The sequence below is a fragment of the Amphiura filiformis genome, chromosome 10, assembly GCF_039555335.1.
Source record: "Amphiura filiformis chromosome 10, Afil_fr2py, whole genome shotgun sequence".
NCBI lineage: Eukaryota > Metazoa > Echinodermata > Ophiuroidea > Amphilepidida > Amphiuridae > Amphiura > Amphiura filiformis.
This window is the reverse complement of record NC_092637.1, coordinates 44793061-44816933: the sequence shown is the minus strand read 5'-3', so window position 1 is coordinate 44816933 and position 23873 is coordinate 44793061. Positions and strand designations below refer to the sequence as shown.

Sequence of the window (23873 nt, the reverse complement as noted above, 5' to 3'; positions counted from 1 at the left end):
AATTATCAGATCATTTTTTTATCAGCACTATTATATTATACTCTAAACTTGAGGGTACTATATATATTTATTATGTTGGTTTGTGTCATGGATAGGGTTATGGCTATGATTTTGTGTGAACCGCTGTGTTCATGCAATTTACCTCTCTCTCTCATGTTTCTGATGCTAGATAAAATAACAGCCTCACAATAAAATGTATAATTATATTAATGTCTGTGATGTCAGTGACACACTAAATGATAAATGATTCATGGGAGTGGACATAGCAATATTACTTGTCCTCACTGTATGAAAATGTCAAAACTAAATTTGTTCAAAGATATTTCAACTCAAAATCTCTGAATGTCCCTTTAACTACTGCTGTCCTACATGTAGTGCCCTCTATTTTCAAAACATCTAAAGTATAGTATGCATGCGTAAGAGTCTAATAACTCTTTCCAAACTTCACGCGTGGAGTAGTGAAAATGAGTAGCGAAGCACAGAGGGGTGTGTGCGTAAAATAAGAAAGCTAACCAAGCGCACTGAGCCAACGGATAATAACATTGGGATGTATGGAGTAGAATCAAGGCTGGTGGTGTTATTAATAATATTCGTGATATTATACCGAGATATGGATATGTACATGGAATATTATGGAACTTGTACTATGGAAACTTGTTGTATGATCATTGAAATGAGATGATTTTCAGTTTTTCAAGTTTTAGAAGTTAATTAACAAGTTTTGTGTCTTCAATTCAGTTGAAACAAAACAACAGACAATGACATCGATATCTGTAGAATTGAAGACAACTGCGTCACCGTCGTCATCTTCGTCAGGCAAATGTGAGGTCAATTCGAACGTTGAGACACCTACTTCAGGTACGCCTGGGACTTACCGGCAATTACAGGGCAATATAAGAGGTGATTCCCCTTCCTCGACCTCCGCTAGGAAACCTGTTTCCGACATGGAGGTATCGAGGGGTATTCAACTTTCAAGTGGTGGACATGCGGAAGTGAAAATTGAAGATGCAGATGGTGGCGGTGCTGGTGCTGGAGCTGGGGTGGAGCAAGAGAGTAATGCTCAGAAGCAACTTAAACATGATCAGAAGGTGTCATCTTCTGAGGATGAGGAGTTGACTTTGGAAGGACACGTAGGAGGGAAAAGTGGTAAATCAGGGGAGAAGAAAAAGAGGAGGTTGCACCTGTCGTTTCCTAGATTTGGTGGTAAAGGAAAGAAGACAAGTCATGATGCTGTTGCTGCGACTGATTCAACTGGGTCAGATGACATACCTGAGAAAAAAGTGAAAGTGGAAGATAAAGATGTGGAAAGACCAGAGGAAGATAAAATTGATGGAATGGAAGGCGAAATTGGAATGAAAAGTGATCAAGTGAGCAGTGAGCAACCAGAGTGGAATGTTAATATAAGTGGGTGTGGTAATATAGAGGCAAGGGCAAATATGGCTGCTACGGGTCAAGGAGGAGAGTTTGATAACGGGACTACCACGGCAGGTGCTCCAGTGTCGACAGGGTTTGCTGTCTCTGGAGACACGGGGTTCAATGAACAAGAGGAAGAGGCGGATAGTACAAGACTTGAGGAGAGTATTGGTGAAGGTGTAGATGTGAATGTTGACATTGGTGGCACGAGTGGGATGAATCATACGGCGGCTCCTCCGTTCTTGGATGCCAAAGATTCCAAAGGTAGGTTTAAATGTTTCTTTAATAGTTTTTCTTAATCTTATAACAACTAAACTATATAAAATACACAAATTAAAATCAATCAACTGAAATGAGTTCCAGTTTGGTGCAGGTTTGTGGTGAATGTTTTTTTGTTTATAATACGCGTTTGGTCCCATGGTCCAGAGCGTTTGGTCTTACATCATGTACATGTAGAAATGAGTTATATTCCACCCACTTTATACCATTTTACCTGTGCACCATGAAAATGGGCGGGTGCGATATATGGTTCACATAAACAGCCGGAGGGATTAAAGCGATTTTGTGCACATTTGTCAACAAACATGCAGTAATTTGTAAAGTATACTGCATTGTAGCTTTCTTTCAAATTGTCTCTAGCAAATTGTGAAATCCTTTTTGTTCTGTCTAGCAATGCAATTATAAACTTTGGGGCACACCTGCAGTAGGTAGCCATCAAACGCAGGAAAAGTCGAGTACATTTTATCACAAAACTGGCCTCGTTTCCAAACGAAGGTGAATTACATTTTCAATTTTATGAATTTACAAAACATTGCTGAAAATTATCTCAGGTTCAAAGCACTTTCTATGCATGTATACAAATATATATTTGGGTTAAATCATGTGAAAGAACTGCGTCCTGCGGCCTGCTGGCAGATGCGCACTTACGCAGGTTTGAGATCCTGGTAGCTGGTGGTGCAAAATATACGGGTTTTATTGAAATCATTGTTTGTAGATATTTTTCAAAATATCAAGAGCTAGCTCAAGAACCACTGAACCAATACTAGGCTTGTTTGTGCTCATTTTAATGCATTTTTATGCTGATTCCAAATATGGTCATAAAAATGTACACTTATAACACATAAATGGCCGCTGTTTGCACAAAGTAGCGAATGCTTTTGTTCTTATATCAACTGAAACTCGGGTGTGGATCCCGGGTGTGGATGTGCGAGTTGCAACTCGCAAAATACCTTTTAATATTTACAAACTCAGATGGGCATGCAGTAGGCATTGATCTCATGATGAGATGTTGATCCCTCGTTAAATTCAGCATGTCAAGAAATTAGATCAAGTATGTTGTATAGGTGTACATGGTGAACGCCCAACCATGCCAACTGGGATCCGTCGACCCGGCCCTGCAGCAGGTTGTTGCGAAATTTATGTGTGGTTTATGAAAATACAAAATTGGGTGCTGACCAACTTTTGGTTACTAAGTAGGCCCTATTGATTATCAGTCAATCTGGAATATGTTTACGAGCAATAATCTGCAATATCATCAGGCAAATTGTATTTTTGAGGTCTTGCCAAGTGTTCATTGGGGTGGAAAGCCTTCGGAAGTTCGGGAAACATATCGGCAGGGTATATCAGGTGTGATGAATGATTTGCATTTGTATTGCTGTATGAAAACACGTTTGGTCCGTATGTTGAGATACCGCTGATCTGCTGCCTACACGCGCATTAACGCCTAAATATTGCATATTAGTAGGCCTTTATCAAGCAAGGAGTCCATCTAGCCAGGGATGTGAGAGTCTTGATCTAGCCAGAGACATTAGACACAGATAGAGACGCGTATAATAGAGAGTGATAGAAACCTCGAACGGAGAGACATGGTCATGATATGGCGAAGGAAGGATCGGCCACCTGAAAGTTTCAAGACTATCCCCAACTTCAGAATTTGATGGATCTAGGTCATGCAGAGATACGCACACCCCACTTCCAACACAGTGCACACACACCACGAGCCACGACACACCCACAACACCCACCCCACCTCCAACACAGTACACACCCACCGCGAAATGGCCTACCCGCACCGCACAGCAACCCCACACCCCGCGCACCCCTACACCTGGCACATCACGCACCCCCACACAACATAGTTTTCCGAAGGCCCTTGGTCATGTTGGTTGGTCGGATTGCTCTAACAAGACTTTATCAAACACCGGAAATAAAATCCTCGAAAAGTCAAAAAGGGATGGGGAGTAGTCAGTAGCGAATCATAGCCATAGGACACCGGACGTCCCGTTTCCAAAACGTCATGTGTTATGATCTGACCCCTTCGTTGGTAGAGGACCCGTGTTCAGAGAGAGTCCTCGGAATCAATGTGATGCAAACACACCCCACACCGACACCAAGTGAACATTGCCTACATGTGGTCACACACGTTTATAGGTGACGCATTTATATAGGTCGGTAAACAAGACTTATTCCTCAAATAATATAAAATCCTCGGAAAGTCAAAAAGCAAGGGGATGGGGAGTAGCGAATCATAGCCACAGGACACCGGACGTCCTGTTTCCAACGCGTTATCATGTGTATGTTATGATCTGATCCCTTCGTTGGCAGAGGACCTCCGTTCGAGTCCTCGGAATCAATGTGATGCAAACACACCCCACACCCACACCAAATGAACATTGCCTACATGTGGTCACACACGTTTATAGGTGACGCATTTAGGTCAATGTCAAAGCATCACAATTGATTTAGATTACTTCATGAAACCATTACTATGCCAGGTATGCTGACCTTATGAACTTGACCCGTAGGGGATTGTGGAAACCCAATGCTCGTTACCATAGCAACCAATAATGTGTTTATTTATTTGTTTGTCTCTACTTTTACAGACCTACTTATATCCAGCCATGATCCAACTGATAAAGCAAACGTATTTGATTGTACTTTGGCCTATTAATTTCCAGTTTTAATAATAATAATAATAAAAAAACTTAAAACATATTTGCGATACTTTAACAATGATCGTGGAAACACGTATGTCAGCATTCAGCAATCATAAGGATAACATTTGATCTTTGACCCTTTCATTTTATGATATGACCCTACCTGCTGTCCAAACACCACTTGGTAGTTTAGAAATCTGAACGGTTCCAAAAGCTGGGTTATTATTAAGAAAACAATACTTCGAAATAATTTGAGCATACAGATATGATATTAAGATGTCTGTATGTGATTCTGTCAGAGTAGATAACACACACTTCCCAGAATCCTTTGTGACATGATGCATCTCCACGCAACATGAAGTTCTCTTTGTTTTCATTTTGCAGGCGGTGATGGAAGCGATATCGCCAATTTTGAGGTCGCCATTAGATTACACATAATCATGAAATCGTCACAAACAATTCTAAATTTGTTATGTGGTGTCAAAGCAAAATTATCTTACTCTAAAACCGTCGGGGTACGACCGTGTACCCCACTGCAAGTATGTTAATTTTCCATTTGTAATTGCTAACCGTGTATTTAAAATGGGGCTGTCAGCCCTGTATCTTCGCCAGCCTCGTACGTCACGTGTTGCGCTTCCTACGCCGCCTGCATTTTGAGAATAGACTGGCTAAACATGGGTCGATAGTGGGTCGATAGTACAGTTAAGAAATAAACATTATCATGAATTATGAGAAAGGTTTTTAACACAAGTCTCCACAGTCCACATGACAGCCAGTGAAAAAGTTTCACTGACCATCCAGGGTTTGAACCTGGGACCTTCGAATCACCGGACCAATGCTCTACCTATACTGAGCTAATGAGTCGGGTGGAGAAGAACAGCGATAAACATGTTTCACAAGATCTGGATGTCCCGGCTGGATGTATTCTGTTCATTTAGGTATATTTCGTCACTATCGACCTATGTTGCACTAGATCATGATGCAGTCATGTCTACAGTAGAATTTACCACGACCTTTGCAGGACTTAAACCCCATTAAAAGCTATTAAACCAAGATAACACTCATTGAAAACAGCTCAACTGATTAAATCAGATCTTCTCTGGTTGTGCACATGTGTCTGTTTTACATGTGCGGTATCGCAATGAGCTGGTATTATAGTTTCAGTTGGGTAACCGATTATAAAGGAAACACAAGGTAACAATGGTATGTGGACCTTTGTTCACGAAATGAGACAATGGTCTGCTTATTGTTAACCAGCATTCTTGAAAATGAGCAACATAATGATTGTTGACTTGACACGGTTTGGAAATAATTTCTTCATATTTTTTGGTGTTATCTGTCGTTTACATATCCTTCCTAAAACACAAAGTGCGAATACTTCCAAACACCTAAATTAGCTAAAAATTTATGACATGTTACAAAACTATATTTTCTAGAATTTCAGAAGAGTACTTTTAATATTGGCCGGTTATTTTTCACACAGCGACGTTAACTAGGCAATGTACTATATATTACCTATAACATACACTAAAACACCAAAGTGCGAATATTTCCAAACATCTAATTTAGCTAAAAATTTAGGACATGTTACAAAACTATATTTTCTAGAATTTTAGAAGAGTACTTTTAATATTGGCCGGTTATTTTTCACACAGCGACGTTAACTAGGCAATTACCCATACTTCTAACATACGCTATTTGTAGAGGTTACGCGTCAATGGTAAGAGCACTGTGTATTGTGTATAGGAAAACGGACAGTAACTGCAGTATGTAACAAATCAGTACAGAAAATTGAAATAGGAGTAATGCATTATGGGAAGTATAGAATATCTTTTTGTGAATCTGTAATCAGACTATAATATGATTGATATGTGAACGTGTCATAGGTGAGATCGCATGAAACACTTCTGATTACAACTTGACAAACTTTGACGTCAACATTGCTTGCATTCATAATATCATGTCATTTAAAACAAAAACTTCATCTGTTCAAACTTCCGATAAAAATACTTTTGCTGCTCCCGCCCCTCTTCGTTTATTTTACTCGTGTGTTTGCTTATACCAAAGTATTATTTGCTTATACTACGACCAAACCTTTGCAAACCACCTTCCTAATAGGTCAGGACTTTAAACATGCTCATCCAGAAGGACGCAGTTAATAACCCCAAGTGAGTGTATACTTATATAAATGACCTTTAAATGTGTTGGGTACTAAAACTCGTTATCCACAACTTAAGGTCAAATGTTTAGCTTTGATTTTTAAACGGAGGTTATTGAACTGCGCCTTTAATGTACCGACGTTGTATCTGTTGGGCATTGGTCTGATTGAATACCCATTGAGACTGCCATATCTCCTGCTTCTACAGATATACTGAAACACATTGGTGAAAATGGCCACCCCTGACGCACTCTTCATAGAATCCTTCTACTTTCCATTCAAAAATTTATAATCGTTTTCAGCTTTTCACAACCTCATACATCTCACAAACACTGACTTCACACCTGACAACCATCCCACAAATACAACCCCGCACCCACTTTTATTTACATGCACATCCCAATCACCCCCCCCCGTACGTAAAGTACGGTCGGTTCTACGTATGACGGTGTACCGCGATCTGGTAATATTCCAGATACGGACGCTATGACGAATTCAGACATATCCGCGCCGTAATAGTCTTTATAGCGTATTAACAATGACTTATGCCGTACTTATTAAAGGAGTGTTTCGTGATCCTAGCATCCTCTTTTTATGACATTTTTCAGTACATATCCACGAAAAAGCATATTCCCAAAATTTCAGTTGATTCCGATTTTGCGTTTGCGAGTTATGCATGATTATGTGTATTACACTGCTCCATAGACAATGCGTTGTAATTTCGTTCTGGTGCACCAGAACGAAATTCAAATTTCACGATATCTTTGCTAAACGAATTAATCTGCAAGAAATATTTTGTACATAAACATTATGTAGCCAGCGGTTTCCAGTGATATAAAAATCTCAACTTTTTTTGAGAAAAGTGGGGGGATGAGGCTGTGGATCACGAAATGCCCTTTTAATACCCATGCAGTCCAATTTACAATAAACAATACAATAAACGGAATTTATATTGCGCCTTAGCATAAGTATGAACAAAATTTCTATCTTTGATGCACATCTGCAATATTATTCAAATACTTCATTTTTTTTTCTTCCAAGAATTTAGTGTCAAATATTGCCCAAAAATGAGTTTTCGTCGATTGAATAGATAAAGTTTTAATTGTTCTTAGAAACCAGACGCAAAAGCAATGGCTTTGGAAAATATCTATGTGCGTTACGTGCGTATGTAAAGATTCGGATATAATAATGCAATTAACATAAGGGTAGACGAGGTATTGTTGGTCGAAGCAACCTAAAAATCGATTTTCATTATATTATTGAAAAATAACACCTTGATGTTTTGCAAAAGTTCATTCTACAAATCGTATACTTTGCAGACTTGCTTAATTTACTGTTTTTAATGAGTTATGTACGTTTTACAAAAGTGTTGTTGTTTCAACCCTCTTTACAACATAACTCAAGAACCGCAGCACCTATAAAAGTACATGATATATACAACTACACAATCGCTATGAATTGAGCGATGCAGTTTTTGCCAAAGCTCACTACCATTCGTACGATGCTGTGAACTACCAAATCACAACAGTTTAAAATAATTGATAACCTTAATGCATACAGGATGAACTTTCAGAAGAACTTTATGTATTATTGGCTCCGGGAATTGACTTCACAATTATTGAAGATGTGTATTTCTTTATGTACATACAACGAGTTGAGTTGGACTGCAAAAGAATTCACATCCTCGATATATGTTTTGGTTTATTGGCTATTAAACAATAAAAAACAAGAATCACAATTTGCTCTGGTAAAGAAAGTTTTTGATAATTTTTGAACAATGTTTAACGCTCTCACTCTCAGCTCAGTGTCTTTATAGATTTTGCCATCATTTCTGCACTTACACAGAAAAGGAGAGGAGGTACAGAACACCCTTGGTGCATTCTACAAGCTTACATATTTTTTAGGTTGACAATCCTCTCCTTCATCAATGTCATGTCTTTCTATGATCGGCTGACTTGACAAGGTGCATTTAATGCTATACTGCATACAATTATTCTGTAGCCAGTCTGTGACAGCACGAGGATATTTCCAGGGGGGAGGGGGTTGGCATGGGGCCTAAGTGAAATCAGAGGGAGGTTAAAAATTGGACAATTTACTTAATCTTTTTCCTTTTTTGCTACAAATTTGTCAGTGGTTTATTGTTATGACATGGAGTAACAAAACCAGGGAAGAGGCAAAGCCTAATAGTTGCTGTTGATTTGCAGTTTTTTTTAATTTCTGGGGAATGCCCCCATGCCCTCCTGTCGCATCCCTGTTTTTACCTCGATTGCATTCAAACTTTCATAAACTAAATAGATTGGTTCAGATTTGTTATACCATTTGGGACCATTTGAGTTTGAATGATGCTACATGTACAGCATTGTGAGATGAGTAGACCTGCTGCTATAATATACTTTTAGAAGTCAGCTTCTTTTGTTTTCACGCCCAAGGGTCAAACTCTGCAGCTCTTCCCACCACCACCGTCACTCCCTTATAACCAACCAACGCCTTTCCAAGAAGCAATTAAGGCGGTTTCAAATTATCTGATATCTTTAGATTTAAGCACTACTTATTGTACACGGTAAATTAGACCATAGGAATGTGGAGGGCTGGATGTGATTTGTTTTGCCTTCAACAAGATAATTATTATGGTAACAAAATACGAGGTTCAAGTGTCAGGGTTAACCTATTCTGTCAGATGACAAGACAATGCAGATACTGGAAGAATTTGTAATATTAGAAAACTATTTTTAAGAAAATTAGAATTATCATCTCCAAAATCATGAAACTTTTTGTAATGTTATGATAAAAAGGAAAAAACGGATGAATAGTGTATCTTCATTTAGGTTTATATGATGTTTTTAGATTGGAGCATTCTGTTGTTATCAACAATCAAAAACGCAGTTAACCCCTGAATACTGATACAGATATCAGATCTAAATTTTGTCCCAAGAAGTCACCTTGTGACCGGCAATCGTTACATTTTTATGATAATTTTTGTTTCTTCCAAATTAAAAGTTCACTAAAATAGAGGTGAACATGTACTATAGAATTAATCTTCATAATTTTGTTTTGTTGGACAATTTAAAAGAATGAAATTGTATGTTAAAATGAATAGTTTTACCTAGAAAATAACGTAGCCGACTGGCCGTTGGGCAGAAGTAAGAGGCTTGTTGATATATTCCAGGTTGCACGCTGAGTTTGAAAATAGATCCGACTTACTTTTTTCTTTGGTGAAGAGGAGGGATTGGTCACATGCACCATATACTCACCTGGTCCCACGGACCCTGATGATGGTGGCCTAGAAAAGTTATAACTTCTTGAAATAAACAAATAAACAATCTTATCCTGATATTTTAAAAACAGAAAGGGATGATGTGAAACATTACAGAAAAATTAGAATTTCCAGGATGAAAATGGAAATTATGTTTAAAAGGAATTCAATTCAGCATTTGGTACATGTACAGCGAATTTTCATAGTTTTATATGTAGTTTTAAATCGGAGCAGTTTTTGTTTTCAAAAACTGGTTGCTGGAAATCATACTGGTTGCTGGAACGCATACAGGCCTTGATATCAAATCTTAAATTTGCCTCCAAAGTCACCTTTATTACATTTTCATTATATGATTTTTGGTTATTCCAAATTAAAAGTTCACTAAAAAACGGAGGTGAACATATACGAGTACTAAATGTTTAAAGAATTAGGAGTTTGTAAACTTTGTATGATGTAAAAATGAATAGTTTTTTAGCTATTTTAATAACATGGCCGTTGGGTGGAAGTGAGGAGCTTGTTGATATATCCCAGGTTGCACGCTGAGCTTGAAAATAGATCCGACTTACTTTTTTTTGTTGGTGACGAGAAGGGATTGGTCACGTTTATTCGATAAAATGAACTTATAAGAATTGGCCGTACCCTCAGTGATGATGCTGTCCTGTTGAAAATTAACATTTTCTTGAAATGACCAATCGTATTGCATCGTCATAATTTCACACATTTAAAAAAAGCTAATACATGTGTAAAGTGATTTCCAGCGATGATATGAACTTCAGTGCCCAGGATGAAAAAGTCATAAAGAGGTAGATATCGATAAAATCACTGAAAGTAGTGTTATCTTTAGAAGCTGGAACGTCTTGTAAAATTCGCCCAACGTGCGAACTGGCAAAATGGAGCCAATGACCGTCCCGTTTCCAGCTTTAGCTCCCAGAATTTAACTTTATTGTAATAAATCAATGCGAAGCGCGTGTATTATATTGTGCAATTGTAACTTTCTTTCTTTCTTTCTTTCTTTCTTTCTTTCTTTCTTTCTTTCTTTCTTTCTTTCTTTCTTTCTTTCTTTCTTTCTTTCTTTCTTTCTTTCTTTCTTTCTTTCTTTCTTTTTCTTTCTTTCTTTCTTTCTTTCTTTCTTTCTTTCTTTCTTTCATACTGCAGTTACTGTCCGTTTTCCTATACACAATAATACACAGTGCTCTTTCCCATTGACGCGTGACCTTTACAAATAGCCCTACGTTAACAGTATGGGGATATGACTAGTTAACGTCGCTGTGTGAAAAATAACCGGCCAATATTAAAAGTACTCTTCTAAAGTTCTAGAAAATATAGTTTTTAACATGTCCTAAATTTTTAGCTAATTTAGATGTTTGGAAATATTCGTACTTTGGTGTTTTAGTTAATGTTATAGGTAATAGTACATTGCCTAGTTAACGTCGCTGTGTGAAAAATAACCGGCCAATATTAAAAGTACTCTTCTAAAATTCTAGACAATATAGTTTTGTAACATGTCCTAAATTTTAGCAAATTTAGATGTTTGGAAATACTCGTACTTTGGTGTTTTAGGAAGGATATGTAAACGACAGATAACACCAAAAATATGAAGAAATTATTTCTAAACCGTGTTAAGTCAAAAATCATTATGTTGCTCATTTTCAAGAATGCTGGTTTACAAAAGCACGACATTGTCTGATTTCGTGAACAAAGCCACACATAACATTGTTTCCTTTCGTTTCCTTTATAATCGGTTACCCAACTGAAGCTATGAATACCAGCTTTATTGTGATATCGCACATGAAAACAGTCACTTGTGCACAACCAGAGAAGATCCGATTTAATCAGTTGAGCTGTTTCAATGAGTGTTATCTTGGTTTAATAGCTTTTAATGGGGTTAAGTCCTGCAAAGGTCGAGATGAATTCTACTGTAGACATGACTGCATCATGTCTTTCTTTCTTTCTTTCTTTTTTTCTTTCTTTCTTTCTTTCTTTCTTTCTTTCTTCTTTCTTTCTTTCTTTCTTTCTTTCTTTCTTTCTTTCTTTCTTTCTTTCTTTCTTTCTTTCTTTCTTTCTTTCTTTCTTTCTTTCTTTCTTTCTTTCTTTCTTTCTTTCTTTCTTTCTTTATTTATTTATTCTTTCGTTCATTCGTTCATTCTTTTACTCATTCAGTCATTCATTCATCAAAATTAATATGCATACAAGCATAGACCATTTAAAACACTGAATGATGAATCGTATAAATTGCATGTTTGTTTGTTTGTTTGTTTCTTCTTTATACTGGGTCCATATTCAGGGGAAAATTTGGTGACATCCCGCTATCTCTAAGGTCCGCTATCTCTAAGGTTCGCTATCTCTAAGGTTCGCTATCACTAACGTGTAAAGTCTATGGAGATCAGAATCCCGCTATCTCTAATAGAGAAAAAGGTTCGCTATACCTAAAAAAAGGTCCGCTACTTCTAAGGTTCGATATCACTAATTTAGAATAAGGTTCGCTAGTTCTAAGGCTCGATATCACTAATTTAAAATAAGGTTCGCTATCGCTAATTTAAAATAAGGTTCGCTATCACTAATTTTGAATAAGGTCCGCTATCACTAATTTATTGAAGGTTCGCTATCTCTAAGGTTCGTTATCACTAATTCCAATAAAGGTCCGCTATACCTAAGGTTCGCTATCACTAATTTTGTTTAAGGTTCGCTATCCCTAATTAATTAAGGTTCGCTATCTCTAAGGTTCGTTATCACTAATTTCGATTAAGGTTCGCTATAACTAAGGTTCGTTATCACTAATCTTAAATAAGGTCCACTATCTCTAATTTTAAATAAGGTCCGCTATCTCTAATTTCAAATAAGGTCCGCTATCTCTAACTTTAAATAAGGACCGCTATAGCGAACCTTATTTGAAATTAGAGATAGCGAAACTTATTTAAAATTAGAGATAGCGAACCTTATTTAAAATTACAGATAGCGAACCTTATTTGAAATTAGTGATAGCGAACCTTAGAGATAGCGAACCTTAGAGATAGCGAACCTTATAGATAGCGGACCTTATTTAAAATTAGAGATAGCGAACCTTAGGGATACCGGGATTGTTAAAATTAGAGATAGCGGACCTTATTTTAAATTAGTGATAGCGAACCTTAGAGATAGCGAACCTTCAATAAATTAGTGATAGCGGACCTTATTTAAAATTAGAGATAGCGAACCTTATCTAAAATTAGTGATATCGAACCTTAGAAATACCGAACCTTTTTCAAAATTAGTGATATCGAACCTTAGGTATAGCGGACCTTTTTCGTAATTAGTGATAACGAACCTTAGAGATAGCGAGCCTTAGAGATAGCGAACCTTAGAGATAGCGAACCGTAACCGAAAATTTAAGTATTCCCCTGTTCTTCCATATGGCCCAGTGTATGTCACTACAAAGACTACATTCATGTATGTACATTGTTTTACGGTAATATTGCGAAGACTGAGAGACAGACTAGCCTTAATCCCCTTGTATATAAACAAGAAGGCAATTTGCACAAAATACCAGAGAGTGACCCGATAAGGCCAACCCTGCTGTGTCCCTCGCTGCAGGCAAAATACACTCATACCCAACGACATAGTTCAATGATAGACACCAATCATCAGTAAAAATTTTGTTTGACCTTTCTTAGAGTAAATGAGTTTTGGTACCCAATGTTTATAAGGTCAGTCAGTCACGCTAAATAATGGACATACACTAGGATCCACAACATGCTCATCTATCAAGGCACAGTTCTTTAACCCTAATACATTTTGCACATTCATTGAATGACCTTTGAAAATTTTGGTACAAAAACTCATACTCTGAAACTTGAGGTCAAATTTTGCACTACAGTATGATTGTTTCATTGAGGTTATTTAACTATGCCATTGGGATGAGGCTATGATGGTCCATAGTGACACTAATATGGATATACATGTAGGAAGATCCATGAGAACCGCGTCTTCTTGCGACTGACGTTTGTGAATGACATGATTCTCCCAATGGAAGTCTCGTGCTCCTGTGTTCCCTTGCAGCTATCAAAAGTTACTTACGTGTAAAATTGTGGCATATACCGATAGCCAAAGAAGAACAACAACCACTAAAATTAAACAGAACTGGCTCAGTTTTTACTTTAATGCAGTTTAAAAGAGCCAAAAAGTCCAGTTTTGAGGGGTACAGTTTCATATTTTGGAAGACCCCTTAGGCCAAAAAAAAAAAGTGTTTTTTTTTACAATGATATAAAAATAAAGAAAACAATGTTTTTTCCCCCCAAAAAAAGCCAAATGACACTTGAAAATTCACATTCCTGGCAATCACAGCTTTTATTTTTCCCATTTAGCCATCAATATAGAGAACCAAGCATGACAAGTACATACATGGTCTGGGATTTTGCACTCCAGCCCGGTTTTGTTACCAAAGAGGTTAAACTTTTATGCTAAGGTTGAAATACATTTATATACTCCTATATAAAAGCGAGCCAATCAGAAAAGCAGTTTAGTGCGGAGTACATTGATTGTGTACGCGCAGTGCTTTCGCACGCTATCGCATAGCATAGGATTTATTTATTTTTTCGGGCGAGTTGATGCATATATATTTGGTCCTATTTCCAACATTTTTAGTGATAGTTTGTTATAAAAACAGCAAAAATCACATGTATTTTTCTTCTCGGGTATGAAATACAATTCAAATAGGTTAATGAACGCGTATTACTTGTTGCTCGAGAAATTAGACAAAATAATGCACTTGCGCTACACATCGACATCAGCGCGCATGCATTATTTTTGTCTAATTTCTCTCCCAACAAGTAATACACGTTCATTAAAAGTTTGACACAATTAGTACAAAATGTAAGGCTGAATGTCGTATATTTTCTCTTACCCCACTTGCTACAACACATGTACAGATCTAAAAAAAAAAAAAAAAAAAAAAAAAAGGAAATCGACCTACCGACCCACTCCTTTCTACCCCATGTCTGGGCAAACAAACACTTTTTTTGGCCTTACATTGATGAGATATTCTTATTTCTGGGACATTGATTGATTCAGTGTGAAAGAGAATCCTTTTCAAAACTACAAAATGTATACATGTAGCCTATTACTACCCCAGTTTCTACTCCTGCGCATGCACTTATAGGCAGTGAACACATTCAAAATAATAATGAAATAACTGATATTGATATTAATTATTTGGTATGTTCAATATCCGTCCGTTTAATATTAGAGCTATTTGGACGTTAAGGGTTAAGCGTTATCCGGGTTTGAGACTAATAACTTCCAGTGGCGAATGTGCTGAGATACCTACCAAAAATGTTTTCAAATTCAAAGCCTGGTACTATAGCTTCTTCATATAAATGTTAGCGCATGTGTCTTAAACTTAAGTGTAAAGGCTCTTTAAGGGTAGACGAGGTATTGTTGGTCTAAGCAACCTAAAAAACGATTTTCATTAATATCTAGATCAATATATTATTGAAAATTAACACCTTGATGTTTTGCAAAAGTTCATTCTACAAATCGTATACTCTGCAAACTTGCTTAATTTATTGTTGTTAATTAGTTACGTTTTACAAAAGTGTTGTTGTTTCAGCCCTCTTCACAACGTAACTCAAGAACCGCAGCACCTATAAAAGTATATCTGTGATATTTTAATTCTTCTACACGCTCGCTATGAATTGAGCAATGCAATTTTGCCAAAGCTCACTACCATTCGTAAGATGCTGTGAACTACCAAATCACAACAGTTTAAAATAATTAATAACCTTAAGTGCAAGACGTTATAGTTTGTTACAAACCAAACACAAAGGCTCAAATACGAGTTAGTTTCCTATCGGCCTGAAAACCTAAATGCGTAAATGCGAATTTTTTAAAATTATATTATTAAAGTTTGTTGAATCAGAATATGTAACATACATACCTCAATTCAGTGCAGAGTTTATTTTTAGCCAGAGTATGTTAGATATGAACGTCATAGTTTTTTAGAAAAAATATGGATTGATTTTCATATCATATTTAGTAATTGTTGCTGGTAAACAACATGTATGAGAAAAAATCTTGATAGCAATTTAATTGTGTCATAATATTTTTTCTTAAAAATATTATTTTTGTTGATTTCTCAGTTGAAAAAAAAAACCCGAATGGGGTAAAATTGTTCCCAATTAATACAAAATGTGCTTGGGTACAGGAAACAAACTTGTTTTTAATCCTGACAATACAAAAATGTAAATTTTAATGTTAATAAATCTGATTATCTGCCCATAAATTCAACAATGTTGGTACACTGTTCTCAATTTACGTGCAGGGGTTGTGAGTCATGCCTTAATTCTCTACACTACAGTATATACATAAATTGGTTCTTTAACAAAAGTACAGAAAGTTATTAATCTTTTACCCTATCTCCAGAACCCCACAAAACCCGTTTTATATGACTAATGAAGCTGAAACGTCGACAATATGGTCCTTGTACTATTTTGTTGCTGGTTCATTTTTAAAATGCTGACATTTTAAAGTTGCAGCAAATAATGGGCGTCATTGTTATAATCATGCATTGCATTAACGATTTTATATGTGCCGGTTGCAATTTGCAAATAATTAGCAGAGAAATTGCTGAATACAATTTTCTGTGACACTTTTATATGCAGTGACTTATTAGCAAGGGAGAGAAGAGGGCACCATATATGCTGGTTGCCGGATTGTTTACTTTTTTGGCCTTTTTGGCTATATTTTACAATTACACCATACGCACCTGAAAGTCACCTTGCTCCCTCCCCCCCGACTTCTGAAAAATAAAATTCCTGGCTACGCCACTGGCTTAAATAGTCGCTGGCTTCAAAAAATAAAATGCCATCATTTCTGCACTTGCAATGAAAAGGAGAGGAGGTACGGGACACCCTTGGTTCATTCTATTAGCAACAATATTCTTTGGGTTGACAACCTGCATCGCAAGCCTCGCCTATATCGTATACGTACTAGTATAAATTTCTGATATCAAATACGAAAGCCACAAAACCACAGCAATAATGAATTTTATCGCCCGTATTAATTTACTGGACTGAGAGAAGTACATAAATTCGTGATTCATTTGCAAGCATCTTGCATATGTCACAATTTTTATGTCAACAATTGATTTTAGCACGAATTGAAAATACGCGTCGTACCTCACAATAATTATTGGTCAAGTTTAATTACACCAATAAATTCCAGCTTTTGCAACTGCTTCAAGAGTAACAATAGAATTGAAACAGCGAATGATTGAGTACTTTGAGTTTGGGTTGAAAGAGTTGGTGATTTTGGTCACGGTTGTTGCAAGGGTCTGTATATTAACAGCTCACAAAAAGATACTACCCACTCGTGTAAGTGGACGTAATGTTTAACACAATTAGTTTAAAGCATTGAAATCAATTTGATATGAATGTGTGGCTAATTTGGCAAGCTGTAGTATAATACCAAACATATGTTGTAAAGGAAATCGGAATGAACGCTAAACAAAATTATTGAATGAATGCGTTAAAATTGTTCAGGTTTCTTCACGTTTGGTACCATACTAGTTGTTATAAAAATTCCCTTTAAAAGGGAAGGCCAGCCTCAATGCAGAAGAGGTCTTGTAAATAGTTTGGGTCACCGTGAAAGGCATTTTTAGGATCACGCTTACATCCACGTTACATGACAGTTCACCAAACCATCAATGGTGAGAACATGCACACTGAAACAGCAAAAAGCATTAACTCCTATCTCCTGTCAACTCTTTAATTCATTACTCCAAATTGTTCTGTATTTTTGTCTTTACTGCTTTTTACCCATGCTTATTATTAAAATCAAGAAATACACTGCAGTTGTTAGTTAATTCGCTATGTAAACTCAACTTACATGCACATTTTATTTTAAAATGATTTTATATTATTTCGCAATGTATAGTTTACTATAAAGTAGATAGTGGCAAGCACATGATAAAGGACTGATCATTCACTACAATCTTCACTTTTAAACTGTATTTTTTGAATGTGTTGATTGTTAGTCCGAAACTCCTGCAAAGCTATGGACATGACATCTTACCTACTCCATTCTGTAATAGTCTGCATTGTGTGTTTTCTCAGTCTTCAATCATTTTGTTGAATGTAATTTTATGAATCAAATAAAAAAGATAGAAAGTGGCCTCACTTTAGTTATGTGTCATTTTACAGCATTTATAATTTATAAAGTAAAATAATTTATTTATTTTCTATAAGTGCATGTCAAAATATGGGATATATTGTTCAATATTATAGCTAGCCCCTAAAAACTTTATTTTCCATCGGATTTTTCCCGTTGAAAAGACAAAACTGATGTTAAAGTCAATAACATTTTGAGTCAATTGTATCCATAAAACGATACAGGATATAGGATAGATAATTACTTTGACTTCAATGTGGTCCATATAATGAAGATTTTGATTCTACAACATTATTAGATCTGTTATCAACATATCAATTATGCACTCACAGGCAACCAAACATCATGCTATGCTCAGTAGTCCACTGATATGACCTCGTTCCAGTGATCATTCCCCGCTAATTACTAATTGTTGACCATGTCATTTTTTTGATATGCTGATAGCTGAACAAGTTTATGTTTATATGTGTAGGCCTAACCTATGATAACTTTTTAAGTCATAATTAATTCAAACATAACTTTGGCAATACTCAATCGTTTTCGTTCGTTGAAACGGCAAAACATACTTTCTTTTCCTTGCAAATCGAATTAGCAGACATCAAAAACATTTCCACCACAAGAAGTAAAAAAAACAATTCATACATATAGAAGAAGGCTATAATCTTAGCTAATCTTTAGTGTACACAAATCCCATCTCAGAATTAGATACCAGCCCTATGGGCTGGCGAAAATGTTAAAAGTTGACACCAGCTTCAGTTGTCACGGTTGTACTAGTGATACTTATAATACTGGTCTTAATTATGCCCATTCAAATGAGTGCATGGGGACTTTCTTTTTGTGAGGTGGTTAATATTTAATACATACTGACATATAACCTTTTGGCTACACTCCTTATCGGTTAAATGATAATAGGACACATCTTGTACCTGTCCATAAAATATTTGCCAGAAAAAGTCGGTTCAAAGAGTTATTTGTGGGTAAGCACATGAAACACAAAATATTTTACTTGTGGAAGTTCATTCTGCTACGTGATTTTAAAAGTTCTATTTTAAGGGGGTACTACACCCCTGGCCAATTTTGGGCCTATTTTTGCAATTTTCTCACAAATTATAGCACATTGGTGACAAGTAAGATATGTATATTATAGGGGCAAGGACTACAACTACTGTAATGAAAATTCAGCAACTCAAAGCAAGTAGTTATTGATTTATTGATCAAATATTGGTTTTCTCTCATTTTTGACTGTAACTCCACAACTATTGTCTGTGCTGAAAAAAAAATTTCCAGTGCAGTAGTTGTAGTCCTTGCCCCTATAATATACATATCTTACTTGCCCCCAATGCGCTATAATTTTGAGAATAATGCAAAAATAGTACCCCCTTAACATGTTTAAAGTGTGTTAGCTTCTGGAATCATATCAAATGTCTTAGTGGGACTAATGTTTGTGTTTCAAAACATAGATGTCAATACTTTCATGACGTGTTGCAACTGCTGCGTAAATGCACGGTGATTTCATTGATAAATAATACCGGTACGTTAATACATCTTTCATTTGTACGTCTGCAGATTTTAAGCATCCTAAGCACACTTTAAAAGGTCAGTGATATATCTTAAATAATTGCTTATCACTTTGTTTATATCTTTATTTCTCATTCTACAGAAATTTCTGATTCATTCGTCACCGAAGACCAAAACAGCAACGAAATGAATGCCATGGATGCCATCGAAGTGAAGCTGGCTGGAATGCATTCCAATATCGGCTTCATGGAAGCTGATATAGCAGAAGCAGACCTTCGTGCCAGCTTGATCCTAGAGGAACCGCCACCTGATCTTGATCTGGACAAAACTGCTGATAAGGAGAAGGTTGTTGCTGATACAAATGCTTTCCTTGCAGGTGATGTTGATGTAGATGTTGCTGTTGATGTAGCAGCTGATGACAACTCTACATCCGCGCTGTTGGAAGAGATAGCGCAAACAATACATGCTATTGAAGAAGCCGGTGGAAAAGATAGCTCAGGTGGTGACATGAATTTCAGTCTGGAGTTAGACGATGATGACGAAGACCTTTATGTGCCAAAGTTAGATCTGGGAGACATGTCTGATGACTCTGATACAATACAAGAAGAAGATGAGGATGTTGACGATGGAGATGGTGATTTGGGTATTAAGGGAGAAATCGATTTCAGTGGAGCGTCAACGAAAGTATTGGTCGGGAATGACGTCGAAGAACCCAATGGGGAAGCACATACCGATGGATCCCTGGAAGGTGGTATTGATTTAGATATAGGAGAATCAGGAGAAAGGGATTTAAGCCCAAAAGGGGTAGAATTGTCAGTGCCACACACTAAACGTGTTGATGGCGATGGTGGTGATACGAACGTCGTTCCTCCTGGTGGCGAGGTAAAGCCTGATAACGTTGAAGTGAATTTGGACATTGATCAGCCTGGAACTGAACAGATAGACAATAAGAGCAAAGTAGAAATTCCCTCGGCAAATGTAAATGTAAAAACAACGGGCAATATTGACGCGAATGTTGGCGATAAAAAGAAGAAAAATACAAAGGGTGGATTCCATTTCCATTTCCCGTGGTTTGGTGGTAAGAAGGCGTCCACCAGCAAAAACGCAGATGTGTCTTTAGATACAGATGATCTGATAGGAGGTGATGCCCAAAATGGAGATATCCAAAATGGACCTCAAGTGACAATGGTTGCTGGAGTGAAGGATGATGGCAACACAGCCACATTACATGTTGTGACTGATGCAAACGTGAAGAGAGAAATACATGTAAAACGAAGTGCAAGTTTAGATATGAAAGCACCAAAGAAGCCGCCTCGCGATCCAAGTGTCGACTCGTCAGATATTAGCAGTCTTGAGTTGGATGTGAATGTAAGCTTACCGAAACCTTTGTCTGAAGTTAATGGTATCCGTCTAGAAGGAGATACTAAGATGCCTGATGTTGATGGACAGATAGGAGATCCGTCAATTAAGATTGAACCTCAATTGGACATTGATGTCAAGATGACAAAACCTGATCTTGAAGTAGACATTAAGGATCCAATAATGGATATCGATCTCCAACAAGATACAGACATTACAATGACTACACCTGAAGTTGATGCAGGTATTCCAGATGCATCGCTCAAGATCGATCTTCAACAGGATACAGACATTCAAATGACTAATCCTGAAGTTAATGTAGATATTCAAGATGCATCCCTCAAGATTGAACTCCAGCAGGATGCAGATCTCAATTTACCTCATGCCAATGGTGGTGCCATCGTGAAAGATACACCAGTTATTGACGGCAATCTTCAACTGAACACTGATGTAAATATATCTCAAGTAAATGGCAAAGTTGAAGCACAAGGGCCATCTGGTTCCATCGACGCAAATGGTATCAAAGTGCCATCTGTTGATATGGACATTGACGCACCTAAATCGAATGCGAAAATGGATGACAAAGACCTCAACCTGGGAACCAAAGACATTGCCATTGATTTAGATATTAAAACCAAAGAAGAAAAGCGTAAGGCGAAACTAGAGAAGAGAGCAAAAGCTAAAAGGAAAGCATTCACTCTTCCGTCACTACATTTCAAATCTGCCAGAGCAAGGGCGTTACAGGATCAGAATGCGTCAATGGCAGCGAATGGAAGAGTAGGAGCTGAAGGTCACGCAAATGGCGAAGCCGTTGGAGTCGGAGCTGAAGGGCAAGTAAATGGCGAAGCTGGTGTAGATGTCAAGATGGACATGCCAGATGTCTCTGCAAATCTGCATGTTGACGGTGGTGCCACGAGGTCATTGGGTGATGGGAGGTCATCTAGTGATGGAAGCATCGACAATAGTGGTCCAGCTGGGGATGTTGACATTGGTCTAAAAGGTGAGTGTGATTGTTCAGACTTCTTCAGTGTTGTGTATCTCGACCACAATGGGAACAAGTCTTGCCAACCTTTCAATTAGTCACTGAATAGATTCATCAGGTTTGAAGATAAATAAATATACAAATTCTTCTTTTACTCACTAGTTTGACGGTTTCCTTTTCATGGACGAAAAACATATTCGTCCAACTGTATTCGTCCAACCGGATGTGATCATCAATCAATATTCTGATGATGCTTTCGGCCATGAAAAGCGACACCGTCAAACTAGTGAGTAACATTTGGTTTTGTTTAGAAGACTTTGAAAATATCAACCTTTCCATAGTGTGTAAAGATTGCAAAGATTATAGGTAACCTCGTCTCGGTCCATGATGTTGTTATTCCCTCTCCTCCTATGCTTTCACTTTATCGGTCTACTTATAACATGTACAACTTCACCTAAAATCTTGGCAATATTTACAATCTTCTACTTATCATGCTTATGGGCCATTTCTCGATTTTAGGACAAAGATAAGTAGTCAGCGTGAGTATTACCAACAATGTGTCCTCTCTCTTTTACGCGAAGCAGGCCACATGGTATGATATTATTAGGATTCCAGTGATTTGCTTCTGTACGAGAGAGAGGAAAATGTGCCGTTCACTGAATACCGCCCATTGTCAACAGTGAACAAGCAGACCTCGCCTGTCTGCTAATGTAAAAGATTTTGGTGGCTCTGAAAAGAGCCGTTCGCTGAAGACCCTTGTCAACAGAAAACAAGCAGACCTCGTCTGTCTGCTGAACAAGGCATTAGCCAGAGGGGTGTCTTTAGGGTGTCCAAATGGTCAAAAATACCTTATTCTACAAAATCAGGGTGTCCACTTCCTATTCACTCCATTGTAAAAATCAGAATTTTAGGGTGTCCAAATTGAAAACAGGGTGTCCAAATGACACCTGGACACCTCTCTGGCTAATGCCTTGCTGCTGAACAAAGTTGCTACATGTACAATGACAAACAATGTTAGTGGAAAGTAAATTGATATTTTAAAGTGACATATTTTATTTAAAAATTAAACTTAAATAGTACTCACTCTTTTTATTGGTCGGTCCTTAGTGACCCTATACCAAATATAGTAAAACATATTGAACCGTTATATTTGTGTAATTTGCCACTAAACGGAATTGAATTTAAATTCAAATAACCCATAAGATTGTACATTTTATAAATAACAAAATTTAACATGCACAGACTGTCTGCTCAAGACATTCATTGGCAACCATTGTGACGATCTTTGACAACACCATCCACACTATAGGATCCACAACATGTTTATCTATCAGGGCACAGTTCTTTAACTCCAATACATTTGTACATTCATTGAATGACCTTTGAAACTTTCGGTACAAAAACTTATACTCCGCAACTTGAGGTCAAATTTTGCTCTATGATTGTGTAATTGAGGTTATTGGACTATGCCATTGGGATGAGGCCATTGTGATCCATAGTGAACACCATCCAATTCAACACCAGAAGGTTAATGCCCAACAAATCCTCAAAAATTCAACTCACGTGCCCTAGCTTTGTGTTACCATGGCAATGACCTCTAGTGACATTAACAGATTGAAATCAGATTTTAGGCGCAATATTAAGGAAACGTGGAGTCCATCCATGGAGGAAGGAATTTAAAACCTGCATAAATCTTTATTTACTCTAGTGATTGTAAACATTTAAGGGGCTGTGCAAAAATTATGAGCCCTGGGGGAGGGCAAAATGGGGGGATTTTTGGCGCGCCGAAAGGGGGGGGGCAAGCAATTTTGGCACACACTCATGGGGCGCCTTTTAAATAAAAAGCTCTAAAAAGGCTTAGGAAAACAGTATACGAAAACGGCCGAGAGGGGGGGGGGCAAGCAATTTTTGGCGGGCCGTTCGGAAATTTTACCTTCCCCAGGGCTCATAATTATTGCACAGCCCCTAATACATACGTATAATGTCGTACGGAGTTTCGAATCTTTTTGTACTTTACGGTTAGTCCAGTGTTGACCATTTTCGTCAGTAAAAATTTCAATGCCCACCCCCCCCCTGAAAAAAAAGTCCTGGCCAAGCCACTGATGCATGCAC

General features: G+C 37.3%; 1 protein-coding gene across 1 annotated transcript; it reads left to right on the top strand.

The window, feature by feature from the left end:
* Positions 1 to 547: 547 nt before the first annotated feature.
* Positions 548 to 21859, top strand: LOC140161916 (uncharacterized). Its single transcript, XM_072185211.1, has 2 exons — positions 548 to 1677; positions 19563 to 21859. The coding sequence occupies exons 1-2, from the start codon at positions 759 to 761 to the stop codon at positions 21857 to 21859; spliced, it is 3216 nt and encodes a 1071-aa protein (XP_072041312.1). The 5' UTR covers positions 548 to 758.
* Positions 21860 to 23873: the final 2014 nt, after the last annotated feature.